This window comes from Cydia strobilella, chromosome 2 (genome assembly GCF_947568885.1).
Source record: "Cydia strobilella chromosome 2, ilCydStro3.1, whole genome shotgun sequence".
In the NCBI taxonomy this organism is placed as follows: domain Eukaryota; kingdom Metazoa; phylum Arthropoda; class Insecta; order Lepidoptera; family Tortricidae; genus Cydia; species Cydia strobilella.
In genome coordinates, this window is record NC_086042.1 from 18430903 (window position 1) to 18445801 (window position 14899).

General features: G+C 39.2%; 1 protein-coding gene and 1 non-coding gene across 6 annotated transcripts in view; both read left to right on the top strand.

The window, feature by feature from the left end:
- The window catches only part of LOC134752947 (endoplasmic reticulum metallopeptidase 1-like), a 33117-nt gene that overhangs the window by 14774 nt on the left and 3444 nt on the right, over window positions 1–14899 (top strand). The window contains exons 1-15 of one of the 5 annotated variants that reach the window (XM_063688739.1): window positions 219–254; window positions 1315–1407; window positions 2625–2741; window positions 3243–3423; window positions 3835–3996; window positions 5274–5401; window positions 5799–5897; window positions 6790–6934; window positions 8079–8230; window positions 9588–9732; window positions 10299–10419; window positions 11047–11149; window positions 11409–11601; window positions 12058–12239; window positions 14053–14193. In XM_063688739.1, coding sequence (XP_063544809.1) covers window positions 234–254; window positions 1315–1407; window positions 2625–2741; window positions 3243–3423; window positions 3835–3996; window positions 5274–5401; window positions 5799–5897; window positions 6790–6934; window positions 8079–8230; window positions 9588–9732; window positions 10299–10419; window positions 11047–11149; window positions 11409–11601; window positions 12058–12239; window positions 14053–14193 — 1983 coding nt within the window. In that variant the 5' untranslated portion in view covers window positions 219–233. Of the gene's footprint in view, window positions 1–218; window positions 255–1314; window positions 1408–2624; window positions 2742–3242; window positions 3424–3834; window positions 3997–5273; window positions 5402–5798; window positions 5898–6789; window positions 6935–8078; window positions 8231–9587; window positions 9733–10298; window positions 10420–11046; window positions 11150–11408; window positions 11602–12057; window positions 12240–14052; window positions 14194–14899 lie in introns of those variants that run through there. The other 4 variants (XM_063688740.1, XM_063688729.1, XM_063688736.1 and 1 more) reach the window with 4 other exon arrangements.
- On the top strand, window positions 13047–13119 carry Trnak-cuu (transfer RNA lysine (anticodon CUU)). The gene has a single exon. It is a non-coding gene; the product is annotated as a tRNA-Lys (tRNA).

Consider the following 14899-nt stretch of genomic DNA (forward strand, 5'->3'; position numbering starts at 1 on the left):
ATTTAATTATTTTGTAAGTACGAGTACTAAACATTCCTTCATATCAATATCTTTTGAATTATTGCTATTCTGCTTGATAACGGATGTCATATTTCTCAACGGAACTCCTACCTATTCTCTTTTCATGATATCGTCCTGTAATCTATCTTTGAACTTCCCAGGTTCAAAGATAGTCAGTTAGTCAGTGGGCGTAAGCCGTTAAGACCGTACAATTAACGCTTATCGCAATAAAAATGGGCAAGGCGTATAAACATGTAAGATGACTTGTTATTTACCGCTAGTTTTTTTAATCACTTATTAATGAAGTTGCAATGCATGACTAACGTTGGACTTGGAACCGTCAAGTTTTATGAATGCCTGTAGCCTTTGTAATTGATAAAATTAATACTTTTATTACGTGAATGGAATTAGAGGTTTTCTTCTGCTGTGCCGATATCTTTTGACTCGAATTAACCGTCAAAGTGAGCGTCCTGATGGCGGGTGGACCTCGGCGATTTCAACAAAATATTTAAAAACATATTGTACCTTCCGTGTACCTCAGCGTACCTTTATTAAAAACCCGTGTATCTCTCCTTAAAACGAGATATTTAACAAAAAAAGTCCACCCGCCATCCTGACGTCAGAATCAAGCAGCGTAAAATTATTCACGTCGATGATACTTACAATATGACAATAAAGTGTAAACTTAGACTATAATCATATCGTCAATGAATTCCTTAAGTGTTGATTAGTGTTGCATTGATCTGCAAAATAATAATGGAATTAAATAGGATCATCCTTTTGAGTGCTATCTTATCCGCCACGGCTGATATGGGCGGTGTTTTACCGTTCGAAGTCTCGAATTCTAATGATGCACTGCGCCCTTGACAATTACTGCAATAAGCTGAATGATTTAGCGTTTTATTGAATTGCTTCTATGTTACTTGAGTCAAAATTAAAATGCAGCTCATTATCATATCTTAAATATGATTTTGATTTGGCTTATTTCTCTTGTTTAATAGAATATTAATTCTGGATGTCTAATAACGGCATGGCCTACGTGTCACGGTTTCCAGTGATTTCACAACTCGGCTTCGACTCAAATAAGAAAAACGGGATATTTATGTACCAGAGTCGTTAACTTTTATTGTATTGTCCTCAGAAGTGACCTTTTTCTAAAATATGCTTGACCCACCTAATCTAATAATAATAATTAGGTTATTTGGTTTCATTTTACAGGAACTAATAATCTGTTCATTTCATCTCTTTCAAAACTGAACATAAATAGAAGTGGCTGTCAACTATACTTCATAATGACAAGATCCATTTTTGCAGAACCGTCCACATATTAACTATGAGGTCCCGGATCCGGAGGACCGCCAGGAGAAGCCGTGGCAGCGGGTTAATAATACTGCATTCATTAATACGGTACCAACTGACTAATACCGCGCTAACACGTCCTGGTGAAGGAATTTGTGGTTGTACTGTCGATGTACCAGACATTATAACCCTATGTTACATTGGAAAATAACTCCATTTGAATGAGTAATGTAACGCAGAGTTGTATGCGTGTTCGGGCTGAATAGTAAGTGAGTAGTTTGCTTTTGTCGTGTTTACTCCGTGCTTGATTAAAGAATGACCGGTATTATTAAACATTCAGTATGCTTGTTCATTCATTGCATGTCTTAATACGTATCGGTTTCATTAAATAAGGTGTGTAAGTACCTTCCTTCCATTTCATTTATCGCTTTTACCCAATAGCCTAGTATACTTTAGATTTCATCAATTCACAATAGTCCTTACACCTTAGCGGGTGTTGCATCTGCGTGCGTCCCATGACATGGGCAAAGGTAGCATCCACTTACCCTTCTGTCGGAAGATGTAAAGGGCAACATGTTGGCTTCAGCTCTGCGCACGCTTCCCAAATACCCGGAACACCGTTGTTCCGTGTCCGGGAAAGATAAAAAAATAATAATTAATTGTTAACCTCATGTGTCCAAAAATGTGTCCAGCCTTATTCATCTCCTGCTATTCAAGTGTGATGTCTTGGACAATCATTCATCACAGTTTTACAACAGGGCTCCCAGTCACTAGGTGTCTACCCTAGGTATAAAGGTCTTGTTCATTGAACGATATTATTTCAATATCTAAATGCATATTGTCTCGCATGCGTAAAATTTTATTTATAATTTTTTTTTATATGCGACTGACTACTGTACAGGTATTTCACAAACCTACTTTTCTAGATTTTAGGTAGCTACGTGTTTAAATTTTTACTGTTTAGCTTCGGCGCTAAAGGTATGCCAAAGTGCATATCAACGTTGGTAGGTATAACTTGATAAGGTGTAATTGTGACATTTTAATATTAGCTTAAAATACATTATTAAGTAGGTACTTACTAATAATATACAAACATGTTTATAACTTTTGCACGAAATTACGTAAGTAAGGGTATATACTAAAGTTGACTTGTTGCATGCCGGACGGTTACCGTGATATCGAAATCTATCTTCATCTCTATCGCTCTGCAATTATTCGGATGCAGACAGAGGATCATCGAATTACGATATTCGCGGTAGCCTTTCAGATGCGATTAATAGTATTCATAATAATCAATCTCAGACAGCATACAATTTCTGAATCAGGTCCCCAGTTATTTCATCATCCTCGTGCTGGGTTATTATCTTCTGTTGGCATACTCGACGCAGCTGGTGGAGGATGACATGCCTCGGCCCGTGATGGATGCTGACCTCAATAAAGATGTAAGTTTACTTGCATAAAGTGTAAGACGGTTCAATATTCAAGAGCAAAGGATAGGGACCATCACAAGGCCTTGTTCTAATCTCACTCAGCACCTCATTCAGATGTTTTAAGAGGCGTCTGTACGCTAGGCTTGGCGACAGTCATTTAAGCCAATACGGATTCGACATTCGCGTCTGCATTTGGGGAACCTGAAATGGAGGATCGTCGGCAACTTCTTGACGATTGTGCTTTTTGGTGCGCTTTCGGGCATTATGCTGGAATTAACATAGTTATTTCTTTTTATAAAACTAGGAAATATATCCGTATTCTTTGCGCGTAATCGTAATCTTGACTCCTTATACGCGAAAATGGCACTGAACTGTATGAAAATTGGCCTAATTTAATGTGTGGAGCTTTAATTAGCTTCAGAAAGATCGCCATTAACCACAAAATGCTTAAATATACACCACACTATATTTATAGTTTGCCTCGCGTTCAATTATCGCGCGTAATGTTAACAGAACAGAATAGCCTTCAGCGAAGAGACGGCTCTGCAGTACCTGTACACGATCATGGGGGATAAGCCCCGCGTGGCCGGCACCGAGTACCACCTGCAGCAGACCGAGGTGGTGCGCGACTTGTTGCTCAACGTCACCAGGGACGCCATGCTCCCTGTCACGGTAGTGTGGCAGACGGGTAGTGGTGAGTCGCCGTTTTGTAATTTGTACCATTGTCTGCATTTTTCGAATAATCCTCGTCATTGAGAACGAGGTAAAATAACTCTAAAATATGCCCTCAATATTCCATGCCATATTTTTTGCGACGTAACTCTACTGCAGATTAAGATATGTATTGGGATACTTACCTTGTAAATGAAACAGTAGATCTACTTTACCATGTTTCGTATCGCATGGTTTTAATCATGAACAAGATAAAGGTGCACGAATAGAAGGAATGATTGAATGAAAATATTTGTGTGTATCACATTAACCAATAAAATGGTAGCTCTAACTGTATACCGATACAGGTGTCACTCATGCAATGAAAGTTTCGTTCATTCCACTTTTCTAATTTCAAAATATTACGAGTATACATAAATATAAATGACTTCAGGTGCCTTCAGATTAGACCACGAGATACCTTATTTGGGGTGGTACTACAACGCGTCCAACATCGCCGCGTTGCTGGAGGGCGAGAGTGGGGTGCGAGCGAACGGCGAGCTCGGCACTACCCTGCTGCTCAACTGCCATTACGACTCTGTGCCTTTTGCCCTAGGTAAGAATAGTACATTATTGTCGAGGCTCGGAAGTAGCTACTTGCTGGCCGAGGATTCGTTTTAAACGGACGACCTTGGAGTCCGTTTAATTGAATCCGAAGCCAGCAAGTAGCCTTCCAGCCGAGTCATATATAGTGCTTTTCTCAAAAATGGCGCAATAAATGCAAATATAATAGAAATATTTTACAGAAGCAACGTTTTTATGTACCTATATATTTTCACAGAAAAAAATAAAAAGATTTGCTTTGCCGCAGTTTTATTTTTTTAATTAAAAATGGAAGCAAAGATATCCGTAATAGATGGATACAATCTAAGGAAAAAACGTGCCTAGAAAATCACGAAAATTTGTCTCTCGATCAGATGGCGCCAGTACCTTTGGCCTACTCTCGTATAGAGGGCGTTGACGGTTTCGATTGTTATTTAACAATTTTAACGCATATCAGTGAAAGAACATGGGTCAAAATCATAAAAATAATTAATGCAAATAAAATTAAAAACATTTATCAATATTTAAATACATTTTATCGTATTTTTATAAATCTTCATTTTTAGTTTTAAAGTGTGTCGATACATCAGTGAATTTACTGTGGTTACAAAATTTACCATGACAGTACCGCTCTATAATATTATATCCTCTTTGATGGAAGTGTATTTTTCTGCTGAAAATACGCCAACCTATTTGAGACACCTAAATAGTCGCCAACATTATAATAATAAGTACTGATCATCTGTTTGGCTGTTTAATGGACCTATGCCTTCATTTGATATGGCCACTTCAATTTTTAAAAAGTTTGGAACTCGACAAATAATGGAATTTGTATGCAACATTGCAGTCCCGAAATCGAGACTGCAATGTTTTTAACTTTTTAATTTTTTGACTGACCATAAACTATATACTCACTTCGCGACCTACTTTTTAACCGGCAACGTCGACTTTGCCGTCCATTTTTAAGAAAAGTATATTTTGTGGCACGATGGAGATCAGAGAATAAGATAACTTACGTTTCAATAGATGAATGTATAAGACTAGGTGAGGTAGAAGATATACCGGGGCAAGAGAAACACTTGTAGCAAAGCCTCATACTGTTTTTCTTGCCCCGAGCAAAATAAACTATGTATCTCTTACCCCACCTGACCTTATATCATTTTAAACACTTCGCCTCGCGCGATTAGCTTATGCCTGCCTGTCTAAGATTATGTTTATTTCACGATTTATTTTATTTACTTGAATAAGTTTTACTTACGTCTATAACTGATTAGTGTTCTGTTTTTGCAGGGGCATCCGACAACGTAGCTTTCTGCGCAATAATGGCAGAGATTCTACACCGGCTAGCGCAGAGAACCACCAAGTTTAAACACAACCTCATCTTCCTATTCAACGGTGCCGAGGAGAATGCTCTCCAGGTATACACATTACACATACAACCAAGACATACCTGTAACGCGTACATTTCAAAATAAACATTTCGTAAATAAATAAAAGTAAAAGAAAAGAAGTAAAAGAAGTCAGACAAATTAAGGTTTTAGTTGGCGGGCGTCTAGACACTTATTTATATAACATGGTCTTATGGGTCTTTCTTTCTTAATAATTTCATCATTATCATATCAATCCTTGTCGCCCACTGCTGAGCATAGGCCTCTCTTTTAATACGCCACTTGACTCTTGTCCTGAGCTAATCTCATCCAGAAATGACCCACAATCTTCCGAATGTCGTTCACCCAACAACAATAAATAATTTACTAGAAGTAATGATATCGGAACTTTAGCAAGGTGTACAACGTCTGTTTTGTCTGTTTGCAGGGCGCGCACGCGTTTCTGCAGCACCCGTGGGCGCGGAACATCACCGCCGTCGTCAACCTGGACGCGTGCGGCATGAACGGGAAAGCAAACGTCTTCCAAGTAATTACAATATACATTACTTACGCCTCCCTTTACCAGAGGTTACATACTGTAGACTTAAGCACTGACTTCTATCACACTCTTGTGAAAGCCAAAAATTGACCGTGTCGTGCGGAACAGTGTCGAAGCCACCATAAGTCTTAAATTACATATAGTGCAAACTCGGCTTATGGGAAAGCGTCAAGGATGCTTGCAACTCTTACGAGTAGATAATACTCTTGTTTTAAAATAGTACATTACTACAGAGGCTGTCGGGGTTGCCGGGCCTAAGGGGTTGCCGGCCGAATAGAATAGACGGCCGAATGTAGTTAGACCGGATAGTTATGAGGACGAGACGCCATGCTTACATTCATATTTGTTGTTATAGCGGCAACAGAAATACATCATCTGTGAAAATTTCAACTGTCTAGCTATCACGGTTCATGAGATACGGCCTGGTGACAGACAGACAGACGGACAGCGGAGTCTTAGTAATAGGGTCCTGTTTTAACCCTTTGGGTACGGAACCCTAAAAAGAGCACCTAGGCCTGCAATTTTGTAAGAAAATTTCATTAAAGACCTCTAGTCTAGCGGAACCTGAAACGTGATACTTCGCAGCCTATATGGAACATAATATCGATATTTCATTGCATGTTTGAGAAAAGGGCCATTAACACTACGGGCTTGGAGAGCCATGGCATATCGCTCATACCACAGGCGAATCCTTTAGAAGCTGAAGCTTAAGCTTTATTTGAATCTGAAACCTAATTGTGTATTTTTTTTTTACTTATGTACCTATAGTCTAATAATGAAATGAAATAATCTCTTGTTTCGGTCCTTGCAGAAGTTATAATACAACCTTTGTAGAGTCAAACGATATTGTTATTATAATTATAGATAATGTTTATTGTAGACATTGGACCCACGGCTTGTCCGCGCCTACGCCAAGTCCACGAACCGTCCGTCGGCTCACTCGTTCGGAGAGTTCCTGTTCGGGTCCGGGCTCGTGCCTTCCGACACCGACTTCAGGATATGGCGGGACTACGGACAGTTCTACGGTAAGAATGGGTAGCTCATAATATAAGTAATGTAAAAAATAACTTACCTACTTACCCCCTTATTCATAAAACATTTACAAGCTTTAATTAGTTAATTTATGTTTTATCCCTTTCTTACAAATATTTACATAAGTCAAAATGATAGACAAAAACCGGCCAAGTGCGAGTCGGACTCACACTTGGCCGGTTTTTGTCAAGCTAACAATGTATCTTGCAAGTCGATTTTAACTTACTTCTATTGTGAGCCATATCGATTTGAAACTTTGCAAGTAACATATAAAAACCTGACAAGTGCGAGTCGGACACGCCCACCGAGGGTTCCGTACTTTTTAGTATTTGTTGTTATAGCGGCAACATAAACACATCATCTGTGAAAATTTCAACTGTCTAGCTATCACGGTTCATGAGATACAGCCTGGTGACAGACAGACGGACAGCGGAGTCTTAGTAGTAGGGTCCCGATTTTACCCATTGGGTACGGAACCCTAAAAACGATTAATAGCTTAATTGAGGCTTGCAGTGCGTTTATGAATAAAGCCATTAAATTGTTGTATGGCAAACTAATATTGTCAGTAACAGTGGAACAAAAAACTATAGTCATCTCTCTTTTTGGGGTTATAATACTAGTAATATACTAGGATATAATTGCCATTTATTTTTATTATATTTATGTTTATTTTATTTTTTATTCATCACATGTCACAGCATAAAAGTTATCCAAAGCACTGTGAAATCAAATCAATAGACATTTCATACACAATACACAGTACACAAGTCAAAATTAACATATCACAGAAGAAGGCTGTTCATTCATCATCTCGCAGAACCTCAAATATTCATAACCCACGTCCAACCATCCACTCGCAAACACTTATTATACTTATAGACTAGCACATGCGAGCATAAGAAAAAGGCAGTATGACTCTCTCTGCCTATGCTACACTGATAAGCGACACTTTGCAAACCGCCGTTTTCACCGTAAAAAGCCATAAAACAGCGAAATGTGCAGTTATAAAATAAATTCGTCCGCACCGTAATATCGGTATCTGGAGTTATAAGCCGGCATGGGACACCAACGGAGTTTTTTACCCTTTCCTATGTCTCCTTGTGTTAAAGGTTTTATTTGATTAATATCTGTTGGCAGGCATCGACATCGCGTTCACGAAATGGGGCAACGTGTACCACACGCGCAACGACAACCCCTCCAACCTGCAGCCCGGCGTGCTGCAGGCGGCCGGGGACATGCTCCTCAACCTCGTCACCAACATGGCCGACATGCCTGAACTTGCCGAAAAGGTAAACATCTACACCTCAAATGATCGAAAGAAATAAACGTCGAAATGACGTTTTTTTACGACCGTAGTTAGTAAACATTTATTCTCTATGGTAATAAATTCTATTGCGTTTTTTACCAACTAGATGGCGCTTTTTTTTGTTTGTGGCATAGATATAGTATATACAAGTAGTTATAGACGCGCCATCGAGCGACCGGGGGTAAGAGAAAGAATATTCATGTAAAATTTGGGCAGTATAGGATTTCTTCTCTTTCACTCTTATAAATTTCGGTATTTCGCCTTCGCCTCCTACCTATGATGCCACCCGGTCGGTGATAAGGACATAGCATGGCACTATTTTCTCTTTCCTCTTATAGGAATCGCAATAAAACTATCTTTCTCTATCAAAGAGTGTCAGGCCCTTGGTTTGTGGTAACTGAATTGTCAAGTGACAACTTTTTACAATCAGAACTGCATTATGCACGGGGTCCTACATGATGTATAATTTAGTTATAATTTCAAGCACGATTTTTTTTAAACTACCTATTCCATTAATAATTCGTTGCCCGTAGTAAGAATATTTTACAGTACATATGATGCTACTTTCTCGCACTAGTGCGTAAAAGAGCAGTTTTCGTGCATATGTCGAAAGTTTAAAGGGCCATATGTACTGTAAAACGTTGTACGATACACGTGCGAATAGGTAATTCGCAACTCGTGTCGATTTAAAACACTCCCTCCGGTCGTGTTTTAATTTATCGCCACTCGTTTCGAATTTCCTCTTTTCCGCACTTGTATCGTAAATAACTATTTCAACACACTTGCTCAAAACGACGTTTTTATTCCACCGATTTTTGGCTCATAATCCTAGATATTAAACACGCGTGCTCTTTCAGTGTATTATTCCACTCGTGCTTTTTCATTATATTATCCGACTGAGTTAAGAAGCTAACTGATTGCTAATAATATGCATGGAAAGGGAGCCTTCTTTAATTGGTCGGACTGGCGGGCCCGGCCGGCCCGCCCGCCGCGCCGCCCGCGGCCGGGGCGAGCGAGGGCCGGCCGGCAGTACGAGTATGACAGATGAAACACACAATACTAACTGTTTTAACTATTAAAATTTGATTAATATAAAAGTTTCTTTTTTTTCTCGCAAGTGTGTTGAAAAACGTCGTATGAAACGCGTATGCATTGGTCATTACACACATCGGCTTTCTTATTGCGCGCACAATATCGCCTCGTGTGTAATGACCAACTTAGCACCCTTGTATCATAATGTACTATTTTTTCATCATTGCTATTACCATTCTAATTACATTCGACTTGTTGTAATCAGTTTATATGTATTGCAACTTACTGATTGAATCGAATGATGACAGGCGGAGCCGACCGCGATGGTGTACTACGACTACCTGAACAGCTTCATGATCGCGTACCCGCTGTGGGCGGCGTACTTAGTGGACGCGCTGTTCGCGGTCGTGGCGCTCATGAGTGTGGGCTACTTTGTGTTCGTGGTCGGCGTGCGTGAGTATACAATATATGTATCTGTGAACATAAATAACTATGTAAGCAGCATTTTTTGTTTGTTGTTGTACGAATGTTGTTTAAGGTGGATAATGCTTCTGTAAATAAGATTTGAGGATGTAAGCAAAGAGTTATTGATTGTAGGAGTGCTGTGTGGTACACATTTAAGTAGTACAATTTAGTAGAATTTACGAAGTCCAAGATAAAATCGTGCCCTCGAGTTTACCAGCTCATTAAATGGCGGCCGCTACAAGTAATGCGCCATTTACATAGCTGTTTTTTGACATCTGGAAGTCATAAAGAAGCCATACAGCGCCATCTACAAGAACTGTCAAATTCCAAACACGAATTTGTCTTAACTTGTAAAATCTAACTATAAATCCAAACCATTGATTATTATTAAAAGACCACTTTACCTACGTTTCTTTGGAGTCTTAGGACATTTCATTTCCTTTACGATTTTTCTGTTGGTTACTCCAAATCTGCGTATTTTTTAAAACTTATGTAATATTATCTTATTTTTATTATACAAAGTATTTTGGTTTAGTAAGTATCTGGCTTTGCAGGCAAGTCGACGTTCCGCGGTCTAGGCTGGGCGGTGCTGGGCCGCTTGCTGTGCACGCTGGCCGCGTTCGGCGTGGCGCTCGTGTTCGTGCTCGTCATGAGCGCCTCCACCACGCAACTCAGGTACTGATACACTAGCATCGTATACAATATTACCCGACTGTTTATTATTTTAAGTTTGCATAGTATTGCAATTCTGACCAAATAAGTTGACGAAAGCCCACATTGAAGCGTTGCAGCGTTGCGTGCGCATTGAAGTTGGCGTTTTTACATGCTTTTCCCTTTATACACAAAGTTTCAAAATCTCTGCTGCATCTGCCGGATTGTGTGCAAGTTACGGAAACTTTCAAAACAAGTGGGAATAGTTCTCGGTACATAATATATCAGGAAAATTTTATAGGAAATTAGGGAAAGTTTCATTTTATAAACGGAAAGTTTCGTTCCCCATACAAAAATGCGAGAAGTTTCCGAAAATTTTCAACGTGGAAATGTCGCAATTTCGGAAGCGTTCCGAAGGCAAATCTGTTATTATGATGTAAGCTAGTCACGGTTGTTGCTAGACCGCATATAACGCATTTTTGTGGCCGTAAATGGGTAATAGAAGCAAGGAAGGCGTCTACTCCGCCGCGTATACAAAATCGTCGGTCCGAAGAAGATATCATTGCGTGTTAACTATACACACGCGAGAATTAAGTATTTTCATTAAAAAAAACTGTTATCAATCAATCATCTTTAATTCAATTATTGCAGATATCTTTCTCATCAGTGGATAACCATACCGATATACTGGATACCCTATGTCGTTGTTGCCATGATAACATCCCAACTCTATGATGCTTGGAGTAGCAAAAAGGTTTGTACTTTAAATACCACGAAGATCCTGTATTTTTAACGCTGCTTTCCGTGTCAACGAAAAAATGTCTGCTCGATCATGTCTAAAATACGAATCTCTTTAATCATTTATAAGAGGGTCATTCGCTACTGTAAAATCAATTAACTTAATAAAATAATACCATGTTATACAGTGCATTACAGTGTACATAAAGTTGAAGCACGGACGTCATGATCCAGTCCAGGCCGATGAATTGATGAACATGAAACTATTTTTCCAGTCAGGACTTAACCGGTCGTTCCGCGCGCTTCAAGCTTCAGCGGCGACACGTTTCATTCTCGCCGTGATACTCCTCATTATGACATGCATCCCCTCGCTGACGACCGTGCGCTACGCGTTCGCGGTGCCGCTGTTTCTCATGTCTGTGTTCTCCTTGATCCCTCTCATGCTGGCGCGGTATCTACGAGTACCGGGTAAGCGCCATATTTACTTCTCTAATCAGTAAGCTTAGCAAGAGTGCGCCGCGACAGTATCTCGCGCGCTAAATATACCCTTTCGTCTAATTCATGCTAATCTTGTCCAAACCGGTCGTTCCGCGCGCTTCAAGCTTTAGTTGTAATGCGATTTATATTCGCCGATGGATTGTTCAATAAATAAAAGGCCTAAAGCTTTAACCCTAAAGATAACTGACCTATCTATTCAATCACATTGAAACGGTCGCTAACAAACGAAATTTAGGTAGTTTGCCGGGTGCGTCTCGAGGCCGAGTCCTCAACAACTCCAAGGTCTTCAGTGTCCTTTATTGTTTGCACCCGCTTCAGGAATCACCGTCATTGATGACCAAATACCAACTTGAGGACGTGACATAATTTCAATTTAACTTAACCTCCCGCGAAATTTACTTTCTAGTGTCCATTGTTTTTTGGCAGCATGGCAGCAGCTGTTCGTGGAAATGTTGGTGTCCATTCCGGTGCTGATGTTCTTGTTCGCGATGTGCCTGCGTATGAACTCGCTGATGCTGCCCGTGATGGGCCGCAGCGCCAGCAAAACCCCTGACTTTTTCGTGGGGCTGCTGAATCTTGGGCTGGCAGCATTCGTCACCAGCGCTGTGGTATGTAGGACTAAGGGTCGGTTGCACCAAACTGTTTGACATCGTTAAAGAATTCGCTAAATTTTATTGTATGGAAAGTTTCATAGTAAACCGCCGCGGCGCGCCGGGTGACGTTGACCAGTCTGTCGAGTGTGGATGGTGCAACTGGCACTAAGCTAACTATCTCACAGGCCGCTTGCTTAGTTAACTTATTTTTGAGGCGTTTGGGGTCGAATGTTAATTGTTTATGTCTATGTTTATTTAAAGGTTATTGTGACTAACTAATAAATGATATTTATTTGTATTAAAAAAATATGTTTATTTTCTTTGACATGATGATTTTTAGGGTTCCGTACCCAAAGGGTAAAAACGGGACCCTATTACTAAGACTCCGCTGTCCGTCTGTCCGTCCGTCTGTCTGTCTGTCACCAGGCTGTATCTCATGAACCGTGATAGCTAGACAGTTGAAATTTTCACAGATGATGTATTTCTGTTGCCGCTATAACAACAAATACTAAAAACAGAATAATATAAATATTTAAATGGGGCTCCCATACAACAAACGTGATTTTTTTGCTGTTTTTTTCCGTAATGGTACGGAACCCGTCGTGCGCGAGTCCGACTCGCACTTGGCCGGTTTTTTTTTAAGTAATCGTTGGTATTAATTTTAGCAGTTACATAAAAAATTGCAAACTCTTCTGATGTTTTGTATGGTCTTATCATTTAAACCCGTTACCATGAGTATATTTATAAGTTTTATAACTGAAGAATACCTAGAAATTAGAACTGTCGTTCCATTAGGAAGTAAGTTTCGACAAGGCAGCCACAGCCCGGCTAGCTCAGTCGGTAGAGCATGAGACTCTTAATCTCAGGGTCGTGGGTTCGAGCCCCACGTTGGGCGCAAATATATTTTTGTTTATATTATGTATTTAAAGTTCATAATTATTTTTGACATTATGTACATGTGTGTTTTATCCATTTTATTTGTTTAATTTTGTTTATGTTCCTAAAGTTTGTTTTTATGAATGAGTGAACCAAAAAAAAATGTATTCGTTTGTGTACACAACGGCTGTTTAGCCTAGTCCCATTGCGAATCATTCAGGTAACTACACGAGTATTTGTTCCTAAATAGAGTATTTGACTGTATTTAAAATAAATTATTTTACACCAAGCAAGAAATAAAGCACCCAAAGATTAATAGAAAAACGTAGATAGCAGTTATTTTTAGACACAATTTCTATTTTAAAACCCGTATAAAACTATAAAGAGTAGGTAATTTAATCTTGACGTTACATGTTAGCGTTTCATATAAATTCCATAGTAGCAAATCGTATTGACAGTTCGAAAAAAGAAACTGATTTGACTAGTAATCATGCATGTATCCTCTATGTACTTATTTCAATGAAATATGTACTTCAACCAGAGACCATGAATTTTTCCACTTTTCCATTATTTCTAAGCAATGTTGCCTATTATCCATAAAATAAGCTTTATTGCAAATATTCATTGATTACCGATAAGATCCGATGTGTATATAACAATGAATCTCGATCTACTTTGACTTTTCTAACTAGTAAAATTGTCCCGAAAAAATAATTTATTTCTTTAACATTTTATAGGGCGCCATCTTTATTGTATTAAGGCAAAAATTACCACCCTAAAACATTGTCTTTTTGTACTTTATTCTTATGCAAAATTTTAAAAACTAAGAATTATGTTTTTTATATTGGGTTCGCATAAGGGTTAAGTTATTTATTTAGGCTGTATGATATATATCACTATTACCTGCTATCCATTATCGTATTCTCCCCTGAGCATATCCCGTTGATTGCAGTCGGGCATCGAGCTCCTGTTTTCCCGGAAGCGGCTGTGGTTGCCTACGGCCCTGGCGGGTCTAGCGGCGCTCGTCATCATGTTCCTGCCCTTGGAGCCCTACGACGCCGCGGGCACCGGGCTGCAGCGGCACTACTGGTTTGTGAGTATCTTCCCATATCTAGATAACCTTGCATATACTCATGATCGGTTGGTCTAGAGATTAGGGCGCAACAGCGAATGCTGGAGACGCTGGTTCAAATCCAACCTCGGTCACTGGTGGCCTTGTAATTTTTTCTGTAGTATACCTATATGATATATTTTTAATTTACCATCAAAGTAATATTCTTCTTCAACCCTTTTGTACCGAATATCGGATGCAGCAAGCCACTCTCTTCGGTCTTGTGTTCAGTTCAGGTCTTTCAAACCACTGGTGATGAGATCGGCCGATCTCGCTCACTGATGCTCTCGGGAATAGGGTATTTGACTGTATTTAAAATAAAGCACCAGAAGATTAATAGAGAAACGTAGACAGCAATTATTTTTAGACAAAATTTCTATTTTAAAACCCGTATAAAACTATAACGAGTAGGTAATTTGTTTGTGACGTCACATGCTAGTGTTTCATACAAATTCCATAGTAGCAAAATCGTTTTGTTAGTTCGGAAAAAGAAACTGATTTGACTAGTAGTCAAATACCCTATTCCGATATACCTGCCGGTGACCTTGTCACACTTAGAATTTAGAGTTTGTGTATTTATTACTTAAATCTTTCTACTTTACCGGGATTAAAACTCTAAATGACTAATTTAACTAGTAAGTATTTATATTATTTTGATATAAAAAATTTCTCATTTCGTCGTTTTCCG